The sequence below is a fragment of the Periophthalmus magnuspinnatus genome, chromosome 16 (genome assembly GCF_009829125.3).
Source record: "Periophthalmus magnuspinnatus isolate fPerMag1 chromosome 16, fPerMag1.2.pri, whole genome shotgun sequence".
Classification (NCBI taxonomy): domain Eukaryota; kingdom Metazoa; phylum Chordata; class Actinopteri; order Gobiiformes; family Gobiidae; genus Periophthalmus; species Periophthalmus magnuspinnatus.
This window is the reverse complement of record NC_047141.1, coordinates 24580463-24601120: the sequence shown is the minus strand read 5'-3', so window position 1 is coordinate 24601120 and position 20658 is coordinate 24580463. Positions and strand designations below refer to the sequence as shown.

At 39.1% G+C, this 20658-nt stretch overlaps 2 protein-coding genes across 2 annotated transcripts; both read left to right on the top strand.

The window, feature by feature from the left end:
• The first annotated feature begins 245 nt into the window (after positions 1-245).
• c4b (complement 4B (Chido blood group)) lies at positions 246-10698 on the top strand. Its single transcript, XM_055228065.1, has 41 exons — positions 246-347; positions 418-607; positions 675-840; positions 908-978; positions 1423-1511; positions 1577-1659; positions 1750-1843; positions 2052-2163; positions 2237-2378; positions 2588-2700; positions 2790-2939; positions 3024-3185; positions 3250-3450; positions 3630-3773; positions 3859-3985; positions 4093-4161; positions 4243-4455; positions 4534-4648; positions 4840-4910; positions 5090-5229; positions 5745-5960; positions 6389-6440; positions 6523-6612; positions 6678-6884; positions 7010-7094; positions 7704-7896; positions 7968-8063; positions 8132-8291; positions 8367-8506; positions 8580-8735; positions 8815-8874; positions 8939-9029; positions 9099-9264; positions 9340-9430; positions 9535-9609; positions 9679-9781; positions 9862-9951; positions 10031-10117; positions 10189-10272; positions 10351-10483; positions 10557-10698. Exons 1-41 carry the CDS (start codon positions 283-285, stop codon positions 10690-10692), a joined length of 5028 nt encoding a protein of 1675 aa, XP_055084040.1. The 5' UTR covers positions 246-282; the 3' UTR covers positions 10693-10698.
• Positions 10699-13594: 2896 nt separating this feature from the next.
• On the top strand, positions 13595-20658 carry tnxba (tenascin XBa). Its single transcript, XM_033981771.2, has 15 exons — positions 13595-14187; positions 14607-15879; positions 15962-16063; positions 16140-17147; positions 17221-17343; positions 17771-17914; positions 17989-18108; positions 18181-18336; positions 18420-18529; positions 18614-18746; positions 19268-19419; positions 19487-19583; positions 19670-19831; positions 20075-20238; positions 20331-20658. Exons 2-15 carry the CDS (start codon positions 14682-14684, stop codon positions 20427-20429), a joined length of 3768 nt encoding a protein of 1255 aa, XP_033837662.2. The 5' UTR covers positions 13595-14187; positions 14607-14681; the 3' UTR covers positions 20430-20658.

The window sequence follows — 20658 nt, the reverse complement described above, 5'->3', positions numbered from 1 at the left end:
TTAACACTGTTAATCTGTCTGTTTGAACAATTTATTCTGTTCAGTTTATGAATTTGAGTGAAACACTTTACAAAAGGAAAAAGCCCAAAGCTTATGGCACACAAAATGTCTTCAATTTGTGACACAATTGAGAACATTTTCTTCTGTTGAGGGTGTACAAAAAACTTGGAGCAGAACAGAACTGGGAGGGCTTAGGAAGCATTTGAGGGGCTTGAGAAATAAAGGCTGGACTGCTTATAAAAGGCCCTGAGCAGAAGTATCAGAAGAGACAAACAGGGAACAATGATGCTCCTGCTCCTGTCTGCTCTGCTGCTGAGCCTGGCGGTGGATGCCTCACCTGACGACAGGTAACACACTCCTGCACACACACTACACATTAAGGTCAAAGGTAATAACAAATATTTCTTGCTTATGCAGATTCTTCATCTCAGCTCCTAACGTGTTCCATGAGGGAGTGAAAGAGAAAGTCTTTGTGCAGCTGGGCAAAAACCATCTAAATAAAAATCTTCGGATTTACTTGGAACATGAGAGTTTAGGCATTGTTTTGTCAGATACAGTGACTGTTACCTGTACAAAGGAAGAGAAAGGGGAGCTAACAGAGCTGATGGTAGGACATGCTACAATACATTTGACCTTTAAAATGATGACACTGATGGTATTTTAAACAACAACAGATAGACCAGAAAAAGCTCTCCACCCTGTCACCCAGACCTAGCTATGTCATGTTGGTGGCAGAAGGCCTTTCTGTGGACAGAAAGATGACCAGGGTGCTGCTCTCCCCACACAGAGGCCACATCTTTATTCAGACTGACCAGCCTCTGTACAAACCCATGGACACAGGTACAGTCTACATCATCACTTACATAAAGAAGTTCATTTGTTGAGAGTAATACTTTTACTTCTACAGTGAAATTCAGGATATTCACTCTTGACCACACATTCAGGCCATCAGAGGAGGTTTTTCACTTGTTATTGTATGTAAGTATCTGTATGTAAGAATTCGCTATTGGCCTTAAAGTTCCAGTATAGGCCAATATTTTGTTTGGGCCAAAACACCACAAAATATGCTTTAAAATAATTCGATGGAAACAGGATTGTGGTTCATTGCTATATGTATAGAGCGGTGTAGTAGATGTGAACTGTGAACTTTGAAATTGCTCATGTGGATTTATATATATATATATATATATATATATATATATATATATATATATATATATATATATATATATATATATATATATATATATATATATATAGTAATCAACCATGAAAAAAACCCATATAGGCCAAGCTCAAACTTGAATATGTTTCTGTAAATTGACAATTTGTTTCCCTTTCAAAAAATCCAACTAATTTCTCAAAATGTATTCACAATGGAAATATTAACTACCGGTTACCTAATGGCTTTGTCTTTTGCAGAATGCACTTGGAAACAGAGCATTGAAAGCAATTTACACTACGAAGGGAGGCCTATTTGAAAATCATTTTGTCATTCCAGATGTAGCTAAGTAAGTTTTCTAAAGGCACGAGCAAAGCCTGACTGCGGCACAGTTAACAGTGTGTGTGTTTAAAGAACAGGCATATGGAGGATTGTGGCACACTATGAAGGAGATAGAGATCATGCTGTTTCTAAAGAGTTTAAAGTTCAAAAGTTTGGTGAGCTGTAATTTTTATTGTTTACTATGATATGAAACAAATTTCAAATCAATCCTATATTTTACTGTAGATTCTTTATATATTTTACAGTGATGCCCAGTTTTGAAGTGAACGTTCAAATGGAGAATAACTACATTTTAGTCAATACTAAAGAAGAAAATATCAACTTCAGAATCTTGGCAAGGTAACCTTTTTTTTGAAGATGAGAGGAAGTAAACCAGGGAGAGAAGTGGAATGTCTATGGAGATGACATCTACTCAGAGATCCTACAGAAAAAAAAACCCCAAAAAAACCCAAAAAACCAACACTGAATAAAGCAAAAGAATATGAGGGGCAGATGTATGTAGACCAGTGACCATCAAAATGATTGTATTTCTGATTACATGTTTTAGGTATACACATGCAAACCCAGTGAACGGGGCCTACCACTGTCAGTTTGGAGTCATTCCAAAAGGATCCAGTGCAAAGCCAACCTTGATTAAGGGCATGGAGCAGACTGGTTCTGTGAGACACTACAGCAGCAAAAATTTGACACATTAAAAATTGCTTTTGTGAAGAATATATTATTTTTGTACAGATCAACGATGGAACAGCATCAGTTTCAGTGAATATTGCAAAATTAAATCAGAAAACCCAAGAGCAGACAAACCTGAGCTTGTCAGAGTTAGAGGGCCGCGGGGAACTTCTGTATTTGGGAGTACTTGTCACTGACGTACAAAGTATGACATTATTATGATTATTATGATTATTATGATTATTATGATTATTATGATTGTTATTATTATTATTATTATTATTATTATTATTATTATTATTATTATTATTATTATTATTATTATTATTATTATTATTATTATTATTATTATTATTATACCTTGTATTGTGCCTGATGCTATTTAGTGAATCTATTGACTGTTTGTCTCTGCAGATGGAGAAATACAAGAGCGACAAATGTTTATACCTGTAGTGTCTCACAAATACAGGATTGACCTTTCAAGAACTGTCTCTCATTTCAAACCTGGATTTCCATTAAATGTGGCAGTAAGTCTGAATAATGACATGGGTACAGCTTTCAAAACTATGTATGTTTAATTATGTCTTTATTTTTGTGCTTTGTGTGTTTGTATTAGGCGCTGGTTCGTCTTCCAGATGGCTCTCCTGCAGAGAAAGTGCCAGTAACAATGACTTTAATGGATCAAACAGGGCAAAGTACAACTAACCTGCAGGGGGCAGTGTTTTATACATTTAATGTCGTGTCCACGAATGCAGTGACTCTTACAGTAGGTCGACTCATGATCCAGACAGATAACATCCTAAATGTTAATAAACTCTGTTTAATTTTTCCTGCTTGTCTTTTCTAATAGGTGTCTGTTGATGACAGCAGTGAATCCAAAGTAATAAATGCTGCTGTATCTCCAGTCGACCTCTACCTGGATGTACTTCATAAAGAGTACACAGTGGGAGATGAACTACAAGTGAAGTTCATGACTAAAAACGCTCCACAGACTGGGGTCATACACTACCTGGTAGGACCAGCCTCAGTAACAGCTGTACCAGTCAGAACTTATGACAGAATCCTCTGTGCTGTAGGTGCTGAGTCAAGGATCTATAGTCGACACAAATCATGTGAACATGAGAGATGCAATCACACAGACCCCACTGAAGCTGCAGATATCAGACAACATGGTGCCATCCTTCCGTATAATTGGCTACTTCTACACTCCAAACAATCACATCATCAGCGACTCTGTGTGGCTGGCTGCCAAAGGCAATTGTGAGGAAAAGGTGAAGGTAAGTAAAGAAGATTGCATCATCAGTGTGTGAACATAATGTCATGTACCAACCTGAACATCAGTGGTTACATCCCAGCTGACAGCATGCTGCCATTGTGTCTTTGGGCAAGATACTTCATGCTCTTTGCCTCTGCATGAACGTTGTGTGAGTAATTACTGTGATTATTACTGTTTTAGGTTGAACATAAAGCAACAGTTGAACCACGACGTTTGTCCAAGTTAGATATTGATTTGTTCGGGCAAGAAGCCACAGTGGCTCTGCTGGCAGTGGACACAGCCTTCAATAGCCTTAATGCAGACAATAAACTCACTCAAGAGCAGGTAACTCAACATTCAAAATCAGTTCTTCTCTAAACAAAAAGGTTAAACAAAAACATGAAGAATGTTTTTTTTTTTTATTCAACAGGTGTACTCCTCAATGGAGGCCTATGACCTGGGCTGTTCATATGGTGGAGGACAAGATCCTGGCTCTGTTATGGAAGAAGCGGGGTTGGCATTTTTTACAACCGAGACTAAGGCGAAATGGAGAAAAGGTACAAGTGTTTCAGACAAAATACAGATGTATTTTTTGTAATTGATTTCTTGATGTAATGTTTATGCAGTACAACTGAACAAATGAAACTTTTTGTCCTGCTTTTAGATTTGAAGTGCCATTCCAAAGTACGACAAAAGCGATCTGTGGACCTTGAACAAGAAATGATGGAATTAAGTATATAGTATATGCAGTTTATCAACAAATATTTCATCACTACAAGTTTAGCACCACAAATGTATTTTATTTTATTTTCAGAATCCAAGTATGAAGAAGAGATTTTGCAAAGCTGTTGTGCCCATGGGTTCCTTCTTATCCCTATGCAATGGTCATGTGAAGAGAGGGTTAAGAGGGTCTTTGAGCTCCAGGGAAACACCTCCTGTACTTGGGCCTTCAGGGACTGCTGCCTGGAAGGGCAGCGCCTGAGAGAGCAGAGGGCCAAAGAGGAGGCTAAGAAAGGACTGGGCAGAAGTGAGTGTGCTATTTAAATGACATTATCCAATCATAACTACTTGACAAGTAACAGGAGCTTTGTCCTTTCTACTAAAGCTACAAGTTTACTTGATATTGAAGAGCACTTCTTGACCACAGACAATGCATTCATTAGGAAAGTTTTCTCCTCCTCGTTTGCTTTCACATCATTTCCTGTAAAGGGCAAAGCAAGGTAAAGTAGAAACTTTCATTTATATAAAGTGAAGGGGATAATATAAAATAAGACCCAGTCAACCAGAAGCTTTTCTAAATAAAAAATGTCAGAGGGTTGACAAAAAACAGAGTCATGTGGGATGTTCTGGTGGTCTTGTAATTTTTATTCTTTTCAAATTTGCACAATAACTTTTTCTTAAATTTTAAAAGCTTCCGGCTAGGTTTGCCTGATTCTATCACCACATGGGAGATTCGAGTTGTCACTTTGTCCAAAGCATCAGGTGACACCAACTTTTCTAATCTCGCCATTCCAATCAGAGGCAGTTTCACAATAGACACGTTGCACTAAAATATCAAAAAGAATGTGTACTCTGAATGTATATTGATATTACAGCAAAATAACAATGACAAGTTAAACCTCAGCTCTGCAGCACCTCCACTTTGTCTGTTTCAATTACAGGTTTGTGTGTCAAAAAACCAAGTCTGCTGAGGGCGTTTAAACCAGTTTTTGTGTCTCTGAGACTTCCTACTTCAGTTAGGAAGTACGAGGAAATGTTTATTGCTCCAGTCATTTACAACTACGATAGTGCTGACCTTCATGTAAGTGAATGAGAAATGTATTTACACATTTTCTGTTATAACAGGGTCAGGGCTTCATTCTTACAACTTAATACAGACTTTCAATCAGTCTCATGTCACACAAAACAATAGTTTGAGCAGCATAGTGGCTGAATGGCGAGCACTCCCTTTTCAAAGCCAAAAGGTCACGGGTCCTGGGCCAGCCTGGGCCATTCTGTGTGGAGTTTGTATATTTTTTGCTCGATGGATCAAGATCTAATCACTGATTATTTAATATGATTGGACCGTGATTTGATTGAACATGATTGGACCTTGATTTGATTAAAATTCAATAAATTGCACATCTTTAGTACACATGTAAATTTGACCCTATAATACCAAGTGGCCTTACATATTTATTTACTAGGTCTATATATTAACTCTTCTAACAGGGGGCAGTGTATTTACTATAACCATGTAACAGATATGATTAAATATCTGTTATAACATGACAGGTGCAGTACATGTGTAAATATATATATTATCTGTTGTAACAGGTAGCAGTGCACATGGCCCAGAGTGAAGGCCTTTGTTCTCCAGGCTCAGCTACCTCAGTGTCATTTGTAAACGTCACCGTGAGCCCAGACTCATCACAGACAGTCACATTTTCGGCTGTCCCAATGAGAAGTGGCTCCATACCTATTCAAATACGCCTGTATGACATAAATAAAGAATCAGAATTAGATGCCATTGAGAAGATTTTGAATGTATGGGTAAGTGTCAAGGTTTTCGTTGGCGTATTATTGCTTGTATTGGGGTTTATTGTCTATGTTCAGCACTGTGGTCCTTTAAATGCACTACACAAATACCTTTGACTTGACTAGTTTTCAAAATATCTACCGGTATTTCTAAAATAATTCAGACTGCAGCTGTATAGGTAATACTAGTACATTTACAGAAATATGTATTAATGTGAATTGTCCCTATTAAAATAACCAAATGATTAAAATAAATAAATAAACAAATCTACAAGGCCAAGACTTATTGTTCTCAAAAGTGATTTTGGTATGAGTTCATCATGGAGAGGCTCTCTGGAATCTACAGTAGTATTTGATTGGTGTTAATCTCAGAGAGTAGAGCACCAAGATGCTGGACCTGACCCTACTGCAGCAGTCATCTTTGTGTTTTATCATTTTTGTAGACAGAGGGAGTTGAAAAGACTGAAGAAGAAACGACAATAATACATTTAAATGGTTGGTGATTTTATTTTTTTTCCAGTGTTTTGTGTTTTTCTCTCAATTAATTCATGCAATATTTTTGTTTGTATTTTCAAAGGAACAAATGATGTAACCAGGAAAATTAATGGAAAGTTACCAGATGACACAGTTCCTGAATCTACATCCAACATTTTCATTTCAGTGGAGGGTATGTCATTAAAACATTCATGTGTGAGTGACTCTATATACTTAAATAATATTTATGTTTGACAGAGGATGGATTTAGCAAGTCACGTTTGAAGAATCTTCTTAATCCAGAGAAAGTTGCTAAGCTCATTCACCTGCCTAGTGGCTGTTTGGAACAAACAACCAGGACTCTCACTCCGACAGCTGTGGCTGTGCGCTACCTAGATCTAAGTGACCAGTGGTTCAGCATGCCTCCTGGAAGCCGAGATGAAGCAGTTAATTATATTGGGAAAGGTAAAACAAAATGAACCTATCAGTAAATGATGTGGAGGATTTTTCCTTTTTCATCAAATAATGTGCCAAGACCAAATATTTTATATAGATTAAATATTCAACACTTTTTCTCATATACTTTTCAGGTGTCGCTAGAATTGTACAATTATTAACCCAAAGCAGGTCACCAGGGGCTTATGGGTCATGGCCCAATCACAGACCCAGCACTTGGTATGATATTTTTTTCTCATAGTTTTTATATTGAACATGTAAAGACTGACGGGAGGACCAAAGATACAGACTCGGGAAGCAGTTCAAAAGATTTTACTTGCAGATACAGGAATGTAAATGAAGGTAGACAGAGCAGACAGTTGGGAGTGGTGTTGTATGACGTATTCGTGGAGCAGGTCATGGGTCGCAGGGTCAGAGCCTGGGGTGTTTGTCTCAATCGAGGTGAGCCGGATCTGAGGCTGAGGTGTTCGTATTGGTTGTGGAAAGCTGGGTCAGAGACAGAGGTGCAGAGTGGTTCCTGGGAGCAGGATGGTGGATACACGACCAAATAAACCGGAGCGTGACATGAAGAAAAGACAGAAGATGACAAGACGATCTGGCCCTGAGTGTCAGATTCTCAGTCCTTTTTTTACTCACAGGTGCAGCTAGACAAATAATGAGTTGCAGGTGTGTGTGGGAGGAACCAGAATCTCCGCCCAGCTCCAGGCTCAAACACAGAAGGGAGGGGGGAAAACAGCACAGAACACACAAAAAACCCAAACCTTCACAGTACAATACAGTTGAATTGTACTGTATTTTAACTCTCCAAACTATGTTGCTCTTTTACAGGTTAACTTCCCATGTGGTGAAAGTTCTGTCAATGGTGGGGAAACGCCAGCTGTTTACATTTGATCGAGAGGGAAGAAAGAAAATAAACACACCAGTACAGCAAATCATAGAAGGAGTCAGATATTTGAGTGCTAAACAGGAAGCTGATGGCTCATTTAGCGATGCAAATCGTGTTCTACATAGAGGCATTTTGGTAAATTGAAATTAAAAGCATGTGTCCAAGCATACACTGAAAACTTTTATTACCTGTTTATTTTATTTTAGAACGGTGTAGATAGCAAGGCATTCATGACGTCCTTTGCTACTCTAGCATTAACCCAGTCTCTTGATCTATTGAACGAACAAGAAAAGAGTTCTACGGTACGATAATGTTTGAAAAAAATAAAACTGATGAAGAATGATGAATAATACTGCTGATCTCATACCAGCTGGCTGTCATATCAAAAGCAACAGAATATCTTTGGTCGAACTTTAATCAACTGCAACATCCATTAGCTGTTGCCATCACAGCATATTCCCTCGCAGTAAGTAAAGAGTATGCTCCAGAGGTCAGACGCAAGATTGACTGGGCAAAATTTGAAGCTACAGGTAACCAATCAATCAACAGTGTGTAATGCATCATTTAAAACTGTCATGTTAAATTTGTTTAATTTTACTTTACAGACAAGGCTGCAATTACAGTAGAGACCACAGCATATGCGTTGCTGACTGCAGTGGCCCTTAAAGAAGTCCAGCAGGCAAATAAATTAGCACACTGGTTAACCACACAAGAAAATTACTATGGTGGCTTCTACTCATCACAGGTGCAGGGAAAATAGAAATGGCAGTTACTTTTGATTGATTGCAGATGGTCTAAAGTGTTTAATGTCTTTGTAGGATACTTTAGTAGCTTTGGAGGCTCTTTCAGAATATGAAATGATGGCACCAGCCACATCTGAAGCAAATTTAGAGGCATTATTCACAGCTCAAGGGAAAAACTATGTTGAAAAGTTACAGTTGGATAACAAAGACAAGGTGGAAAAGGACCTAAAGGTATCGAGCAACAAGGATTTAAAAAACACCTCTTATATCTTAATAATATATAATAACTTTCCTTTATTGTTTGCCATAGCGCTTTGTTGGGAGGGATATTACAGCAACATTCAAAGGAAGTGGAAAAGCCATAGTTAAAGTGAGTTTAGTAGAAAACATCTGTGTATTCTATTCAAAGTGACAAGTGACTGTTGTATGTGTAGGTTCGAAAAGTGTTTCATCTGATGGAACCCAAAGACATTTGTGATAAAGTGTCAATTGAAGTGAAAGTGAAGGGGAAAGTCAAGTACACTGGTAAGAAACTTTGAACCAAAACAAAGAACAAACGTAAACAGGGCCCTGATTCTGAGTCCTGACCCACAGTTGCAATCCAAGAGAATTATGAATACTATGATGATGACAATATGGGTGATGACAACCGAATGTCTCGTACCGCCATTGAGTGGATTGATATTCGCACGCGCAGGAGAAGAGATGTGGACAGTGACCAAGCTGATGATCACTTTGTCACTTATGAAGTTTGTGTCATGTTAGTATAGTTACAACACTAGGCAATGAGTGAGATGATAAATGAAATTGTACTGAAAATCTTGTATTGTTCTAGGCATAACCCTACCTATGAGCTCACAGGAATGGCAATTGTTGATCTTACACTCCTGAGTGGGTTTGTGGCTGAAGCAGAGGACCTGGAGGCTGTAAGTATCTCAGCTCCTTACAGTATCATATATTACAGTAATAACTATATATGATTATTTAAAAATCTGAGAATAAGTACAGAAATGATATCAAACTATTTTAGCTTAAAGCTCCCCCGGAACAATATATCTCCCACTATGAACTGTCACATGGAAAAGTTCTGATCTATCTGAATCAGGTAAAGCTACAATACTGCTTGTGTACTGGTCATTAAAACACACTTAAAAACATTTACACTTCTTTACAGCTTGTTGAACAAAAGCAGTGCTTTGAGTTTGATGCTAAACAGTTGCACACAGTTGGCCTTCTGCAGCCTGCGCCTGCAGTCTTTTATGATTATTATGAGCCAGGTTGGTTCCTGGAGTGTACTATACTATATGTGGAGTCTTTAAGAGTGTCATATACTGATGTGCCATATGCTTTGGTACAGGTCACAAGTGTACTGTTTTCTACTCCGCTCCAAAGAGGAGCAAGGTGATCTCCAGGCTCTGTTCGGGAGATGTGTGCCAATGTGCAGAAAGTCTGTTGAACTGTGTAATACAATATCAAATATGTCCTGTTTTTACTTACATTAATAATGTCTGATGACTCTGTCAAAGGACCTTGTCACAAAATAAGAAATACATCCAAGAACGCTGAAGAAGACCGCCAAAATCACGCTTGCTTCTATCCTCTTGTGGATTATGGTCAGCACACTGTCAGTTAAACTAGGTTTCAATAATAGTGTAATCACACAGACTTCTCTCTTGTTCCTTAGCATACATGGTGACAGTCATGGAGGCTTCTGAGAAAAACAACTTTGTACTATACAAAACCAAAGTCACTGATGTGTTGAAAATCAGTAAGTAAAAAAGTCTTACAGACAGTACCTCTCAGACATATGTTGTTTGCAGTACAATATTAAATTTTGTATTTTTAGATGGGGATCATGTTGTGAAGACTGGCTCTCATCGCGTGTTTGCCAAAAGACGACAGTGTAAAAGCAGATTAGAAGAGGGAATGGAGTACCTCATTATGGGAAAAGATGGCACCACTACCGACTCCCACGGGCAGTAAGTATTAGTCAGTATTAGGTCAAACCTTCTGTCAACAACAATAATCTTATCTAATTGTCTGACCTTGTAGGAAACAGTATCTTTTGGAAGCGAACACTTGGGTTGAACCAAAACCATTTGATTGCGATAAAACTGACCATGCAAATTTCTGCATTGACTTTACAAATTTTGTGGAAGACTTCAAGGCTAACTCATGCAGACAGTGAATAAAACATTTATTTTGCTAGAAAAATAACTGCATCTGCTCTTTAAAATGTATCCCTCCATAAAATAGTAATTGTTATCAATACATTATAAATGGAACTATTAAAATAAACATTATTTCTTTAACTGGCATTAGAGATGGAGACAGTTCTTTAACACATCCAATCACACAGAATCCGAGAAAATAGCCCATATGTAAACAGCCAATCTTATCTAAATACTATGATTCACTTTGGTGTGCAGCTTTGGTATTTTCGCTGAATTTCGTTTTTTCTAAGGTACCTGAGAGGGTGCTCTGTACTCCACATAGCCCCCTTATGGCTACCCCGCCTCTTTCTTCAACATCTGCTAAGTAAGGAAGTAGAGTCTGGGATTTGAAGTGGTCCAGCATATAAGACTAATTAACAAAAAGTATTTACACTGACTGAAGATGATAGAAAAGTACTTAATGGGCAATTATGAATACATGCATGAAGATATGGGTCATTATGTAACGTGTGATGAGTTGAAGGTGAGGAAAGATGGAGCGGGCGTGTGGGAGGGGGTTAAGGCGAGGGGGGTATGGGGGCCCAGAGGGGGAGGAGTGGAACAAGTGAGAGCTTATGCACTTATATTATTCTAATCTCTGAGGCCTGGCCTAATGTAAGCAACACGGGGAGTACTGACGCTCACTTCAATCATGACCCTATCAATGGCCGCAGTGTCACTGGATTTGCTATTAGACAGTTCATTAAACATAAATCAATAAGGCCCAGATATATAGACCTGACTTGGAATACGGACATAATCCCCATCAGCTGCCAACAGAAACATTGTGATTTTAAAAGGGATCTTATTTGTAACACAGCTGTATCCTTTCAGTGAAATGCTTGCTGTGATGACCAAATTTGTCTAAAAATTTGCAAGCAGTTAACACCATCCTCAGGAATATGCACAACATGATCTAAATAGGTTTTGGATTGTAAAATTACAAAAGCAACTTGAAGAAAAAAAAAAAAAAAAAAAAAAAAAAAATAAAAGCGTTCAGTAACTGTTAATCAGACAAGATAACAGAATACAGCTGTACATGTCACACCCCAATAGAGAAACTGTCAAGAGTGTCATTCTGAATAGTATTGAATCTAGTGTTGAATTTAAAATGAGCAAACAATCAGAGAGCATTAATAGTGGTGAAATATGATCATCTGCTTCCTGTACTATTACTGTGACTGGTAAAACTGACATGGTCACTAGAGCAGGCAACATGCGATTGAAGACAGGAAAAAGTAGTTATTCAGAAATATATTTGTAAATTATAGTCCAGTTTTGTAATTTGAATGGAGGTAATATTCACAATTCAGTACATAAAGTGTACTGTCCTAAGTTCAGGCCTAAAGCCAAATATAAATATGGTCCCACACCTTACAGCCATGAACAGCATGTCCCGTCCTTTAGCCAAATCTGTCTAAGAAAACCATTTAATCTGATGTATTTAAACTCTACTCATTATTTCTCTATTTACTGTCTGCTGCACTGACCTTTTTAGGGTGCTCTCACTGTAGGTCTATTATGATAGAGTCAGAACATCTGTGCCAAGGTAAACATGTTCATTTAGACATGTTGCAACAAATATATCCTCATGCAAATATAACTTCACCATGCGGGCACTCACATGTACAGGACAACCACAGCAGTGACACACAGTCCAGTCTATCGTCTACATCACTGAATAAAACATGTTGCCCCATCATGAAACTGTTTTAGATGTTTGTTGAGTCTGCAGCGTGCAATATGTGCTTCTGTCAAATTTATTGCATATAACATCCTTTTATCTAATATGTATGTGTTTATTAAGTACTTGTGCACACTGTCCACAACCTAGTATGTATCTGTACATTTGGAATAACTCTCTTACAGTCAGAGGATAAAACATATTTAAAGGTGCACTATGTAAATTTTCTGGTTGAGGGTCTGCAACCTGCTTGTGCTTCGCTTAGAATGTTCCACAGTATGGCATTCAATGTACTGGTCTTACACTTATTTCATTATGAGTTTTTGTTGCAAGAGGTATCCCATGGTAGCCTCTCCACAGATCTGAGCTGTAACTTGACACAGTGCCGTAACCTGCCATAGGACAAGTTTCAATGCCTTGCTGTGAAACATACCAGATAAAGTTGGAACATGGGAATAAGAAGGTTGCAGATCCTCCACCAAAAAAACTGATGGTAGTGGGAAAATGGTGTTACTTAATGAGATACAATGTAATGTAAGTGGTAGATTGGAAGGAGGGTTAGTCACTATGCACAGAACTGGAGTTAGGGATGATTGTAGCACCTCGAGGCTAGAATTGAACCCAGAACCTTCATGTTGTGAGGAGAGCGTCTCAAATGTGTTTTTAATTCATATTCATTCTTTCTACCTCAAGTTGTTATAGAAGCAGCATTTAGGTCTGCAATGTATTTGTGTGTAATTGCACTTATGTAGCTTAACATCTGAAATGTAATTCTTGTAGTTAGTAAATTTTGCGTGCATGTTGCTGGAAAGGTGGTGACTCCAAAGCCCTCACGTCTTCATGTGGTTTACAAAAGGCAGGATGGTGGGTGGCCAACTGGTCAGAGCCGCAGGGCCTTGACAGAGCATGCTTAAATCTGGTGGATACTTGGTCACTTACATAACTCCCACGTAGTTACATCTCATTACCTCCAACAAGCGGGCAATTCATATAGCGCGCGGTTCCTGTCCCCAAGAGTGCAGCCTGAATACCAGCACTGTTATGTACTATGTATTCCAGCTGAATCATGATTCTCACACCGAGCCTTTATCCACCCAAAGCCTACATCAATCTGCCTGTCTTCGCCTCCTAACACTAACGCACGCTCCGGGCTGGGCACCAGACAAAGAAACAATCTCCACTAAATACATATGTGTACTTACTGTTTGTTGTTAATTCTGAGGTAAAAATCAAAAAGTGAAGTACACAAATGCATATATCTGTACTCACACTGGTTGTGAAGACTGATTTTGTGTCAGATTCCCTTCCAGAAATACTAACATTGGATCAGAATTTTTGAGGTGAACTGTGCATATCCAGAACAAAGAGCCAAACAATTGATTGAAAATGTACAGACCAAAATGACATGTTACTGTTATTAACTGAATAATATGCCACAGTTATGTATTAATTAAGCTGCTTTATTTGTGGGTTTTATTCAAATTTGACCTCACATTTGTAGATAATTATTGGTTAATTATTGATTAGAAATATAAATTGATGTAAACTGCCACACTTTCTGGAAGTCCTGTGCAAATATTTTCCGCAGTGGTGGAGAGTGGAACCACTTGTGGGGAAGGAGGGGTCCTTAAGTACGAGCAAACTTATATCTCTCCTCCTTTTAGTGCTACTTCTTTCCCTCACATCTTTCTCCTGATACCATCTACAGAGCCTTGGGAGATTTTTCATTCAGATGGACTCTATAGCCCAAAGATAGTTATAAAGTAAGGACAATATCAATATTCAGGTAAGTCTTTATGATTTAGTAATGTCCTTTATTGATTTATTTATTTATTTTCATTTTTGCACAATTTTTGGTCATTTGTAAAGATTTTAAGCATGCTAGCCTTAGTTGTAAGTGGGATGTTATATGTAAACTGCTTAATTATTTCATTATTATTTCTACTTATTTTTAATTGCAAATTTTAGTTAATACTAGGCATAGGCTGCAGAATTATGTAACCTCGTGTACAGAGTGCCACAGTCCTAAACACTAACGCTCTGTTGCTGTTCTTCGTTTTCACACCATTTCCTTCCTGTGCACCTTCAGCTATTTTTACAGTTTTGGCAAGCTACTAAATGATGGTAGTTAAAGCTATTGATTTTGCTCATATGATTTTGTAACTTATTATCGTTAATATGTTTTGTTTGTTTTGTAATCTTCAGGAGGGAAACCAGGGAGGACATTAAAATATATATACATAAACTGCACATATAGAAAGGCAAAGGTGCTGGCTGAAAATGTTGTTTATTCTTGGACTTTTCCTACTCGTCGTCCCACTTCCCTCCTTTGAAAGCCCAACCATTGACAGAAGGGACTCTTTGGGAAGTGAAGGCACCAGAGTAAATGCAGTTCTTACCTTACTAAAACCAAAAACCACTGTAGCGGCTGCCAAAGCGGCTTCTCGCTCTGCCTCTAAGCCAAGTACGGTCAATCAGACAGTCTTAACTACTCCTACCACCACCCCAAACCCCCCAACGGCCAGCACCACAGGACCCGCCAAAACTAAGCCCAGCCCACCAGTGATTCAAACCACTCCGGCAGCACCCTCAAAGACCGCTCCTGCCTTCGGTGGATCTAACAAAGACAAGCTCTCAGCCTCAGTCAACCAGACAGCCCCAGCCAAACCTCAGGCTGCTGCTGAGGCAAAGGATAGCAAAGAGAAAACTGCCCCCACTCCAGGTCCACATGTCCCGCTGACAGCAGCTAAGGCAGTGGCAGGAAGTAGTATAAGGAACACCAAGGATAAAGTGTCAGTAATCCAGAGTGTTTCAGCCAAATCTGTGTCCAAATCTGCAACAGAGAAACTCAACAAAAACAAAATGCAGGCCTCTGTAAATCAAACTACAACTGAAGCAAAGGCAACTAAAGAGAAGTCTGCCCCAAGAACATCTACAACTGCTCAGGCCACTTCAGCAAAGACAACCAAAGAGAAGGTTCAACTTGCAGTTACAGTCACAACAAAACCTGCTTCAAGTAATACGACTATTGCAAAGAAGGCCCCCACTACAACAGTCCAAGAAGTTCAGTCAACTTCAACCAAATCAGTTTCAGGTGGAGCTGCTAGAACCAACAAAGAAAAAACTGTCTCCACAGAGAAGACCACCTCCACAAATCAAACTGTGAAACAAGCACCAACAAAAGCTCCTACCACAAAAGCTAAGGATCAGCCCTCAGCCAATCAGACACTGGTCCTCAAAGCTCCTAAGCCCAGTGTTGCCCCCACCCCGCCAATCAAGGTGGTCATCAGTGATGGCTGTGAGTCCGGCAGCAAAAAGGACGAAGAGATGGAGCTGAAGCCTGGCGCTCCTCTGGTGATGACGCACAAGATCAGTTTGGTGCCCACCAGCTGCAAGGGTGAGTGTGAGGCCAAGATGGCTGCCCTTGAGGGACGAGTGGCTCTGCTGGAAAAAGAAATGTCATCCCTAAAAGAGAAGTGTAAGGATGCTTTGTAAATCATATATATTATTTGTTTATATGTGTTTTTATTTAAATTTTGGTTGTCTTTGGTGCTTTGTAGGTGCCTGTTCTGCAAGCTGTCCCAATGACTGCAGTGGCCATGGCAAATGCGAGAAAGGGAAATGTATTTGCCAACAAGATTTCACTGGATCAGACTGCAGCAGTGAGTAGAAAGCATCAAACTGAATCGGGCCCAAATATTCTGAATGTCATTTGAAATTATTATTTTGGTGTTTCAGAAGTTGTCAAACAAAAGCCTAAGACTACAGGAGACACAGGCTCTACATCAATGAAAAAAGATGGTAGTGCAAAAGACTCATCCCAAATAAAGGCCAAGAAGGGAGAATCTGAGTCCACAACCAATGAAGGAACAAATAAAATGCAAACCAAATTAGACACTCCTGTTAAGAAGACAAATGCTACAAAGACTCAGATACTGCAGACCAAAATGAAGAAGGAAGAACTACGCAGAGATAAACCTGAAGTCATGACTCCGAAAAAGAGCAGCCAAGACACCAAGGCTGAAGAATCTGCAGGTAAAATAACTTCTAAATCCCCCAAACTCAAAGATGAGCCTCGCACCAACGTCACACAAATCACAACAAAGAAAGTCAATAACACAACAAAATCTGTAATTGAAACAAGCAAAACCAAGGCGGAGCAGTCAACCATGAAAGAGAAGCCTACCACCCAGCAGGGCCAAAAGGAAAAGGCAAGTGATGACAAACAAGCTGGTGATGGCAAGGCCCACCAAAGGAGTATATATCTTGTGAATGTGACAACTGTGCAGTCAACAAAGGAGACTGGACTTCAGCAAAACAAAAGTGACATAGTAAAAGATCCTAAATCAGGAGGGCTAGGATTGGTAAGGGTAACCAATGTTTCCTCCTATAGCTTTATCCTCACTTGGTCTGCCCCACATGGCATGTTCAAGAATTTTACAGTTATCCGCCGTGAACCTGAGGCTGGAGAGTTAGAAGAAGAGGAAGTCCTTGAAAAAGACAAAACAGCTAAGAATATCACTGACATACAAGTGCAAAGTGAAAACACCATCAATGAAACAACTTTTGGTAAAGTGACGGCAACAAGAACCAAAGCAGAAGGCAGGAGGATCTCTATGGTCATCCCTGGCAACACACGTTCAGTGGAATTTAGTAACCTTCGAGCAAACACGCGGTATGTGCTGAGCATCTACGGTTCAAGAGCAGAGAGACGATCCAAGACACACAATGTAACAGTCACAACAGGTAATTTCTAATTTTGGGTAAGTTTATAAAGTTTTTGAAGGTTTCTTGACATGAATCCATTTCCTTTCCACAGGCCCAGAGCCACTCAAGGAGGTGCTGTTCAGTGACCTGACTGAGAATTCTTTCACTCTGTCTTGGAATAAACCAAAGGGTGCATTCACTGGCTACATAATTACATACATCAACATCATTACAGGTTTGTCTGCACCAAGAGCAAACAGTCTATGTTTTTTCTTGTAATCATGTGCATTTTTTCTTACATTGTTTGAGGTATGTTGAGTTGTTACTTAGTGCAATTAGCAATTTTTAACTGCCATTAAGGGGTAACTAAAGCCATCTGCAACTGGTTAGAAATTGATGGGGAAATGTGTGTGTTTGAGAACAGAACTGCATTAAACGAAAAGGTACTGAATCGCAATATGATAATCTCAACAAAATAGTGAATTGTCACAAGATCAGATGACAATTCATTTTTTTCATTGCCTTATTTTAGTATTACTTATTGTTATAGTAAAATTTTTATTACCACTTGAAGTTAGCTCTAGAATATAGTATGGACAGGAGTACTTATTTCATCTGTGGTAAATAGAAAAGTATCCTTAAACATGCATCTTTTATCCCAGGGGAAAGCCAATCAGTGATTCTCAGTACAGAACATACCAGTTTCACATTGTCCAAGTTGTCTGCTGGCACTTCCTACATCGTCACTGTGTATACGCGATATGGCAGTGTCCAGAGTGACCCCCACACCACCCTTATCAGTACAGGTAAATCATTTTCAAGCATTTTACTTGGTTTGTTATGAGAAACTGTATAAAGCTTTGTCTTGTCCCCTTCACAGTTCCCGCTCCTCCAACACATTTCCAAGCCACAGAGGTTTCTGACACAAAGGCTCTCCTGAAGTGGACACCCAGTTTGGGAAAGGTCGATCGCTTTGTGATCAGCTACGAATCGTCCAAAAGTGAGTATTGAAACTTGACCAACCTAATAAAAATAAAGTAACAAAATGTATTTAATATTTGTCTTGTTTCAGCTCCAAATGTAACAGTGACAGTGATGCTATCTGGCAACACTATTGAACACCAGCTAAAAGGCTTGCTACGAGGAACCGTGTATTCAGTTAAGATCTTCAGCCAGAAAGACAGCTACCACAGTCCCAGTGTGTCGACCACTTTTACTACTGCTAACGGTGAGTATACAACTGCAATTACAACTACTGTTTTCCATTTTTTACTATTTATTTATTTAAATGTACAATTCTGTACTTTGCAGCGGTCAGGCCCAGTGAAGTAGGTGCTCGTTATGCTGTCATAACATGGAAGCGCTCAACTTTTTATCACAGCTACAGAGTTATATACCAGGTGGTTGGTGAGGAGGCAAAGGTACAAAATGTTGTATTCTTGATATACAAAGACCAGCGATTTTAATAATAATAATAATGATATAACTCTCTGTATTTCATTCAGGAGATTATTTTGGATCCAACCGTCACTGAATACAAGCTGACAGGCCTCATTCCCATGTCTCAGTATACAGTGTTGGTGCAAGGTGAAAGAGATGGGCACTACACTTCTCTTGTCACCGCAGAGTTCACCACAGGTAAAGATCTGCAGCATTAAACTGATAACAAGAAGTATCATCACTTCAAATTCCTCCATCGATTTAAAAGTTAGGTCCCGTTTCTAGTGGAGTGTAAGCCACCTGCTGGTCTCCATAGAGATGTTATTCCTTTGCCTGGAATCTTCCACAGTATGGCATTAAACATATCTATCTCCATGAAGTCGCAAGTCAGATCTGTGTTTGCTCCCTCATTTTATTTTCAAATAAAATAATGACACCTATACTAATACTCAGGTGCACCCTAAGTCAGTTTGGTCTGGACCTGAGCCTGCAAGTATGGCTTCACACTTATAGACTATAAGTGTAATACTATACTGTAGAACATTCCAGGCCGGACCATCCTTCCAGATAAGTTACATAAAGTGCACCCTTTTAAAAATCCAACATATAGTAGTTCTTGTCTAACTGGTAGGTATGGAATTTTTGGATATTGAAATATTTTAGTCAGGCATATGCCAAATATTCTTACTTGTATTTATGGAAATTTTGAATCCTTTCAGGGAAAGTGCGCTTCCCTTTCCCCACTGAATGCTCCCAGGAGCTGCTGAATGGGGCTCTTCACTCAGGAGAGGTGGACATTTACCCACAGGGCAGAGAGGGCCCAGCAGTCAGAGTCTACTGTGACATGGAGACCAATGGAGGTGGATGGACAGTAAGAGAAACTGCTTAAATCAATCTGTGCAAAAAAGTCACATTCATAAACATATGAAATATTTTAGGTTTTCCAACGGCGAATGAATGGAAAGACTGACTTCTACAGAACATGGAACGAGTATAGCACTGGCTTTGGGAACATCAGTGAAGAGTTCTGGCTTGGTATAGAGTTTTATGAGCAAACTCATTACTCTCATTTAAAAACATAACCAATTCTGTAACAAGATGAATATAATATGTGCCAACAGGAAATAGACTACTTCATAACTTGACCAGTGTTGGCCCAGTCAGCCTGAGAGTGGATATGAGATCTGGAAATGACACTGCATTTGCTCATTACGCAAACTTCTCTGTCGGCTCAGAGGAGAAGCACTACACCCTGACTTTATCTGGTTACTCAGGGAACGCAGGTGACCCACCAACTTAAGCTTACACATGTTGCCATCTGTCAAAATGTAAAAAACTCTTCTGTCAAACGAGAAGTAGGATTGTAATCTCTTAAACATGGACGCAATCGGATATTTATGATTATGTTTTACAATATTTCACATCTGTCTGAAAGACTGCAAAAATATAATTTGACTATATCATATCAAAAAGTATAAAAGGATTTTTGTCAATTCCCTTATATCTGCCTTTTAAATGTCCATCAGGTGACTCTATGAGGTATCACAATGGCCGCCCATTCTCAGCCCGGGACAAGAACCCAGATCCGTTGGGCATTCACTGTTCTAGGTCCTATATGGGGGGTTGGTGGTACAAGAACTGTTATAAAACCAACCTCAACGGCCTGTATGGCATCAACAGCAACAATCAGGTACATCTTTTTTTACTTCAAAATAAGTCATATTCATTTATTCATTTAATAATAATCCACTGTATTATTGTTTTGCTTGTTTTAATTAACAGGGAATAGTGTGGATTGACTGGAAAGGTAAAGACTCCTCCATTCCATTCACCGAGATGAAATTCCGACCCTCCACATTTTCTCCGGCCACACACGGCTAAACAACACTCTCTTTGTGCCCAAGAAAGTTGAATGTTAAAGTTTTCCATCCTGTTTGTCTCATTGTTTTGATTGTTCATATTTTTGTTGAGAAAAGACCCATTTAGATTCATCTGTATTTCAGTGTCCTAGTCTTAACACCTTCATGTGTACTGCAAAGGTACTTCACTACTGTAACTAAGTATGCACTGTCTCGCTCCAATTGAATAAATGTGGCCATCGTGGGTCTAA